Here is a 7,429-nt window from a genome sequence, read left to right as displayed (position 1 = left end):
ATCGGCGTAATATTACTAGCTAGCTAAAACCTTCAGGTCTGAACTCATAATTTTATCTTATTATCAAACTAATATCCTACAAGACTGGCTCAATTTAAACATTCATATTTATTGCATTGCTTACAAAATAATGTTTAAGCAAAACCGGTCAGCAACAATTTTCACTAAATTAATTTCCTTACATGGTAACTACACGCTAACTATGCATTTCCTACATATTAACTACATTTTCATGTAACTACTAAAGGCGACACCTGAAGAGGAAATGTGTCAGCTTCAAACATTGTTGACCTTTTTTTTCCATATAAGCCGCATCGAAGCGCCAGTGTGAAAAACCTCCGCAATCCACTTTTTAGCATGCCTTTTATCCGACATTTTTGAAAAATTTGAGATTTTGATGGCAAACAATCAGGAATTCGATGCTGATCACGAATTAGTATTCGATTTGGTCTGGGACATAACTCCAAGTGGCATTTCTACAAGTTTTCTACATTGGTGCATTCGACAAGAGGGTGAGTCCATAACGCGTCTTCAAACATACTGGAAAATACCATGAAAAGCATAAAATTTGCAAGGTGTGTGAGCTATACATGGTGACAAGAAAATCAGAAAATCCGATAAGATATACGGTCTGACCCTGAGAAAAATGCCAAAATATACCGTCTTATTTTAAAAATATACCGTAAATAAACTGACGAATTCAAGTTCATATATACGTTCTTCCTTGTTTTTGATATTCCGTCGAATATTTCTGGCTAGATAGATTTCTCAGTCCTGTCCACATCATTTTATGACTGGTTTATTTTAAATACTTGCTTTTTTTTATTTTGACTAAAACAAGGGGTAAGCAAAAAAGTTCAACAAAAAAGCAGTCGCAGTGGTGGTGATATTTAAAGACTTGTTGCTTGTCAACCGGACTATGGGCATTTGTAAACTTTATTTTGTTGAATTAATATAAAATTCAACGCATGCACGGCGAAATCAACCCAATTTTTCCAATATACCTTGTCGATTTTGTCTTCAACCTATGTTGTCGTTGCAATTTTCCTTGGATGTTTTTGCTTGTTATCCATACCCTTTTTCATAGTCCATTCAAAATGGCGACTCATATTTTCGTTGCAGGAGTGACCGTCTGATCCTCAGAAATACCGGTGGATGAAATTTGGAATATAAATATACTGTCTTATTTTCCAAATATACCGAAGAATTATTCCTTAACTTTGATATTCGGTGGAATATTAGTAGCTAATAAGATCCTCAGCGCTATACATACAATTTTATCCGATTTATGAATACATTATCTACAAAGACTCACTTGAAAGTCACTGGAAAGATCTTCATTTTATTTCACTTGAAAAGCCGTTAAGAACCCTTTTTAAATTGAACTATTTGATCCCGATTCTATGACGATAGTATCGATGTTTTAAATCAAAAAAGTTCAATGCGATGGCGCCACCATCGATTATTTGATACCACTAGTGTATTTGAAATCTATTGTGACCGAGGATTTTTCGATCAAATATACCATCTGACCCTCAGAAATATACCGATGAAGTAGTATTTGAAAGTATTTGAAGTATTTCAAAATAGTTACCTTTACGATAGACTCGATCAAAAATGGTTGCCAATTTTCCAAAATAATTTCTTGTAATTCTTAGAAATTGACACTGCCACTACATTAGTTTAGCATTTTCTTAAGGTAATCGACCAGTTTGCTGAATAGAGCCTTGGCAGATGTTTTTGCAAGTTCCTTAGCCTGATCCTTGACTTCATCGGGTACACTATCTGCCGCCGCACTAATGCATGACCAAAATCCCCCCTGAGCAGGCAAACCCTCCACCGTCCTGTTCTCATCTTCAAATTTCTTGACTTCCCGATCCAAATCGTCGTCCACCTGATGTTCATCTGCTGCGCAATGAACACATTCCTTGTACAGCGCAATAGCCGTTTGGATATTCGCCAGCAGCTGGGCATCATCCGCAGGTTCTGCATTCCTCAGGAGTTGGTTCAGGCGGGCACGATCATCGTCTATCGGACCAGCACTGATGGTGCCTGTGAGGCACACCAGAAGAGCCAAAACGCAACTGAAAGGAATAGTGGCCAGGTATTAGATCTTATTCAAGTATTTATTTCAATCACATATGAGGTGCCTACCTTAGGCGGACTAAAGGGGACATTTTTGACTTTGCTTCCTCGTGGAGACTTGGAGTAAACTGATATTTGAGGCCGCACTAGTAGCTCTTTTAAAGGCAGCCTCCCATCATGCGATGAAGCTCAATTTTCCTCGGAATTGATAACAATTTAAAAATATTCAATTGATGATGAGCCTGAATTCCGATGAAGTTCGACGCGAGGGTCCCTTGCAGGTTCATTAGCACAGAAGATTTGTATTTTCTATCGCATTTACGAGGAACTTTGCCAGCGGCTTATCTCGCTCCAGATGTTGCCTCAAGGGTACTGTGCCGCTGTGGATCCACTCCCCCCAAACCATGTGATGACTCTCTGACTGCTCTCCCCTCTCTCAACCATCTGGTACTGGGGCTGGAAGACCGAACATACCGCCTAATCGCCTTTGGAAATACCCATTACCTCCGTTGAAGATGCCAGGATCTCCTCGCTGATTTCCATATGTGGATTAGATTTCCACGGATAATGTTCGTGGAGCTAACAAAAAAAATGTAACCTCAAATTATCTCAATGAGTGGGGTAATCGAAGGGAGGTATGCCACAGGCCTTAAAATGGCATTCCTACAAGATTTTCCCAAGCACGGAGTAGTGCCGATATGAAGCCGTGATTAACATGGCACAAAATGTGCTGTTAGCGCAAGCCGCAAAGCTATTATTTAAAACTTAATCAAAAGTATCGATGCCCGGCATTTTTCAGATGGCGCCACTGTTCACACAGCTGGGCGCATTTTTTAGCACATTTTGTTCGCGCGTGTGTGCTTTAGTGTTAGTGTGGTGTGTGTGTGTTAGCTTCTGGCTAAATAAATTCATTTTTTTTACTGTGACACAAAATAAAACCCAAAACGTTTACGCGAATAACTATTATAGAGTGGTATTACCGACTAAGCGGCTAATCTCGTTGGCCCCCATCTCGTACGAAGCGCCGCGCCCCTAGCCAGTCCCAGTGCGTGCCCTCCCGACCCAGCGCAGCGGCAATTCGGCTGCCTGACGCAAAAGTTGCAAAAGCAAAGGCAAAAGCAAAGGAAAACTTAACCTCGCAAAAAAAGAAAACCCAAGCGAAGGAAAGACACCGAAACGAAAAGGCAGAAAAAGCACAAAACGCAAACAGCAGTGTGTGTCGGCAAAAGTGCGAGCGAGAGAGGGGATATACACACATGTAGTATATTTAAGTTGTGCGCTTTACTGTGTGTGAGTGTGGGTTTTCTTTTACTGTTTCTGTTGTTAATTCCCCCCCGCACCACTCCACTCCATCCAAGAGCCATTGTTGTAGTACTTGAAACGTTGGTGCGACTCTGCCTCCCCTCACCCGCTCGCAACGGCGCTGATGGAACGCGGCTCTCCTCCCTTCCCCTCCCCTCTCAGTCCTCGTGCCATCATAAAGCCCTACAAATGGACTGAAATTAACAACAACAACAAAAGAAATCCAAAATTGTGAACAAATGGAAAAGCAAACAGCAAAATGAATATTTTCTAAGAAATATTTTTGGATAAATGCAGAATCAACAAACATTTTTTGGGGAAAAGCAAACGCAAACGCAATTGGGGAAAATAAAAGGACCAACAACAATCGCAAAAGCAATGCAAATTGGTCAAAAATAAACTGCCGCTAAAGCAATACATATTTTAAACAAAAAATACAGTAGAAAAAGCAATACAAATTTAAAAAATAATCAGCTGCAAAAAGCAATAAAAATGTGAGAATACAAAAAAAAAAAACAGCCGCAAAAGCAGTAAAAATAAGGGAATAACCAGCTCAAAAGCAAAAAAAGAAAAATATGAGAAAAAAGCAAACGCAAAAGCAAAACTAGGGGAATAAAAAGCAGTCGCAACAACAAATTGGAAACAGCACAAAGTAAACCCAGAAAGTAAGAAGAAGAAGAAGAAAAATACCGGTGCAAAAAGCAATCCACAAATGGTACGTATGTACATATGTACGAGCATGTGTGTGAGTGTGTGTGTGTGTGTACGATCCACATAAGGGTGTGTTTGTATGTGTTCGTGTGTGTTCGCGATTATGCGAGTGTTGCGTTGGACATCATCTGCCCGCCCAGGGTGTATTCGTATGGGGTGAGGTGTTCCGCACCTCTGCATGGCCTATATGGCTGGTGTTTTTTTGAATATGAATATTTTCTACATTGAAATACAGTGGGAAAGATAATCTTTCAATATATCATGAGTACGTACGAGCGCACTCTGTGGAAGCATCACCTTAAATTATTGCACTTTGTACCCGGCTGCGTGCCTGTGTGTGTGTGTGTGTGTGTGAAGAGGCTGCTGGTGGCGCTGCTGACTACCGCCTAGAGGCGTGGCCGCCGATTGTGGGTCTAGTTTTGGTTCGGTTCGCATATCTTTTTTCTTTTTTTTTTTCTTTTTTTGCACTTTTCTTTTGAGTTGGCCATTCGTCCGCGTCCATTGCGAATGAAGCCGATCACAAAAGCGTCATTCGTGGTCTGAAGAGGGCAGTAGAAGAAGCAGACCAAGCAGAATGTGATAGGTGGTGAAGAAGAATACGGCGAAAGGGGGTGGGAGCGAAGCTTGGGCACAACATTTAACCCTAGAGTGGAACCCAATATTTTTTGGTGGCTTTCGAACCATTTGATGCCCTTTAAAGATACATAGATGGTTATGTTTTGCCCGAAAGTGTGTGTTTTTATTTATAGACAACAGATTATCGAAATGGGGACATAGACCTCTGGTTAGAATAATCGGAAACATTAAAAATGTATTAAATGACTCGTCGATCTAAAAATATAAGTATTTTATTAATCAAAGAAGTTGTTGATAAGACTAAAGATAAGACAGGGATAGACGGGATAGTACGTACCATAAAAATAATTACTGCAGTCCATTCCATTATATTGTATGTACGTAATATTGTTTTATATCCAACTTTTGTTTTTTAAAAACCCCTTAACTTTTTTTTCCAGATGAATTTGAATTTTTTTGGTCTGGCTCTGACAAAACTTGTGGCATTTTTTGCCAACAAATGCATTCACCATGAAAGCCATCAACAAAATGTTAATTATGTTATCTTTAAAGCATATTAAACACTAGTGATAAAGACCAGAAAACACCTTCCCGATGGGAGAAAAAGACTCTAAGAATTGAAATCAATAAAAAAAAAAAAGAAAACGAAATCCGTATCCGAAACCGAATCAGAAATAATAATCACACAATGGAACACTTTCAAACGTCGCTGAATCCAAGGAAACAGGAGCTGCTCGAGGCGCGCTTTATTGGTATTCGGGTAAGTGCGAATGGTTCTCTATTTTGGAATTATAATGATAATGATATACCTTAAAGGAAAATAGTCATTCCGAATCCCGAAGGTAGCGACGGGTCGCTGTTTGTGGCCGGTCGCTTATGGGAAATTTTTGTACAGCACTTTATAAAGATTACTTGGATTTTCAAGCAGATAAAGATATACTATTTATGGGGATCGAAAATACCTTGCACATGCCGTGCCCTAGCCCTTTGCTGTACAACAGGGTATACGGAAAAACACAGGGTACTCCTGCGGCCCTAAACCCCTCGATGGGTTAATGGCAAACGGTTATTGCACTTTGAAACTGTAGTCAGTGGCAGTGGCAGTGGCAGAGGCAGAGGCAGACATCGGTCTGAACAAAAGGCAACTTTAAACATTTCTTGTGGAAGATGCAACATGCAGATGATGTTGCACTTGCAGATGCTTTTCCCCATAAATAGACAAAGAAAAGAGAAGCAGAGAGAGAGAGAGAGAGAGGGGAAAGATGTAAGCGAAAATAAATTAGCGTATAAAAGAAAAGAAATGCAAAATAGAGGGAGAGGGGAATACAAAAGAAAAGAAAAACGTAAATGCAGTGAAAAGAGAGAAAGAGATAGAGAGAGAGAGAGAGGGAGAGGGGACTATGGTACATATGCAAAAGAAAAGCTAGCTGGATGGCCAATGGAGCTGCCAAAGCAGAAAGCCGCAAAGCCAGGATCCGGGTTCCTTAAATCCTTGGTAGAGTCCTGCCAAGAGGGCATTTCAAGTCAATAGGATGTTTAGGAGGACATCTTCAGCACTCTCTCACTCTCTCTCTCTCTCGTTCTCCGTTTAATAATCTCTTTCAGGCGGACAATCCAATTATCCGTTGTTTACCCCTTGATAAATCGTGGGGGCTGGGGGGTATATATCCTTCTCTGTCGCTCTTTTTCCAGCACCTCTTTGGAGGTACCTAACCTCTAGCCCCCCCACACACACACACAACTGCCTTTTGGTGTTGTTTTTGTTGTCAACATCTCGTCTCGTTTTGTGGGCTGAGGCATGTGGCAAAATCGCAGCCCACACACAGACACAAAATATATTCAATACATAAATGGAAAAAGACAGAGAGAGATAGAGAGAGAGAGAGTACATAGAGATTTTGCTGTACAATCAACACCCAATACCCCTACCCCAACCACCCACTGACTGCCCAATCCATACAAGCCCTGCCTTCCCCCCCTCCCCCCTGCAATCCCTCATCTTTTTTGGCGTGAACCTTTCAAAAAATATAAACAAATACATTTCCAAAAACATCTAATAATCTGGCAACGTCATCATTCATTGAGCAGGCCTCACTGTGAGACCCACCCCACCCGACCCTCGGGCGCTGCTGGCTGTCACGCTGCGATGCTCTGTTAAACTTAACATAGAATCCGCTCAGCTTTTGCAGTTAACAGTCGTGCTCTGAAATCTACTGCTCAGCTCTGCTTCCTGCTCTTTAACAGTCTTGCGCTCTCCTGTTAATGTTAAGCCATTCTCACCTGCTGTTATTGACTGGCTGTCTGTTAGATGTTTGCGCTGTCGGTCGCTTGCTGATGATTTCTGGGCGCCGGATACAAGCGTTTAAAAATTGTTTCACTCAATTTGCAAATTAACGCAAATTTTTTGGAGCAAATACTGCTGATGCGGGGCAAAAGCGATATCGGTGCGCCCGCCGTTGTTGCCAATCTCGATGCTAATTCGAGACAGAGCCACCGCCGGCGTCAGTCGTCCGTCAAATATGATGTATGTGCACATAACCTAACATTTAATTGGCCTGACGCCGCAGCCCCCGCCACCCCCGCCAGCCCATCTCAAAGGTAACGTAACAGCAACAGCAGCTGGCGCTTCCGCATGTTATTAACAGTGACGTTGTAGCCGGCTAAATGCGGAACAACAGCAACAGAGCCATGTCATGCACGTGTGGATGGTCTGCTCTCTCTCTCTCTCAGTCTCTCTTGAAAACTGCTTGCTCTG

General features: G+C 41.5%; 1 protein-coding gene across 2 annotated transcripts; it reads right to left on the bottom strand.

The window, feature by feature from the left end:
• Positions 1-1,628: 1,628 nt before the first annotated feature.
• On the bottom strand, positions 1,629-7,091 carry LOC6599333 (protein Turandot Z-like). 2 transcript variants are annotated; one of them, XM_026994371.1, is made up of 3 exons: positions 6,955-7,091; positions 2,155-2,664; positions 1,629-2,084 (listed from the first exon to the last, which is right to left on the bottom strand). In XM_026994371.1, exons 2-3 carry the CDS (start codon positions 2,175-2,177, stop codon positions 1,679-1,681), a joined length of 429 nt encoding a protein of 142 aa, XP_026850172.1. In that variant the 5' UTR covers positions 2,178-2,664; positions 6,955-7,091; the 3' UTR covers positions 1,629-1,678. The 2 variants fall into 2 exon arrangements, with proteins under 2 accessions (XP_026850172.1, XP_002024576.1); XM_002024540.2 differs by lacking the exon at positions 6,955-7,091 and having other exon boundaries at positions 2,155-2,741.
• Positions 7,092-7,429: the final 338 nt, after the last annotated feature.

The sequence above is a fragment of the Drosophila persimilis genome, unplaced genomic scaffold (assembly GCF_003286085.1).
Source record: "Drosophila persimilis strain 14011-0111.01,24,50 unplaced genomic scaffold, DperRS2 tig00002300-arrow-arrow-pilon, whole genome shotgun sequence".
Taxonomy (NCBI): Eukaryota; Metazoa; Arthropoda; class Insecta; order Diptera; family Drosophilidae; genus Drosophila; species Drosophila persimilis.
This window is presented reverse-complemented; position numbering and strand designations above follow the sequence as displayed.

Excerpts from the sequence above, each read along its gene's own strand:
- LOC6599333 (XM_026994371.1), bottom strand. The coding sequence starts at position 2,177 with ATGTCCCCTTTAGTCCGCCTAAG. Across the intron at positions 2,085-2,154 it reads TCCCCTTTAGTCCGCCTAAG|TTGCGTTTTGGCTCTTCTGG; the intron begins GTAGGCACCTCA and ends TATTCCTTTCAG.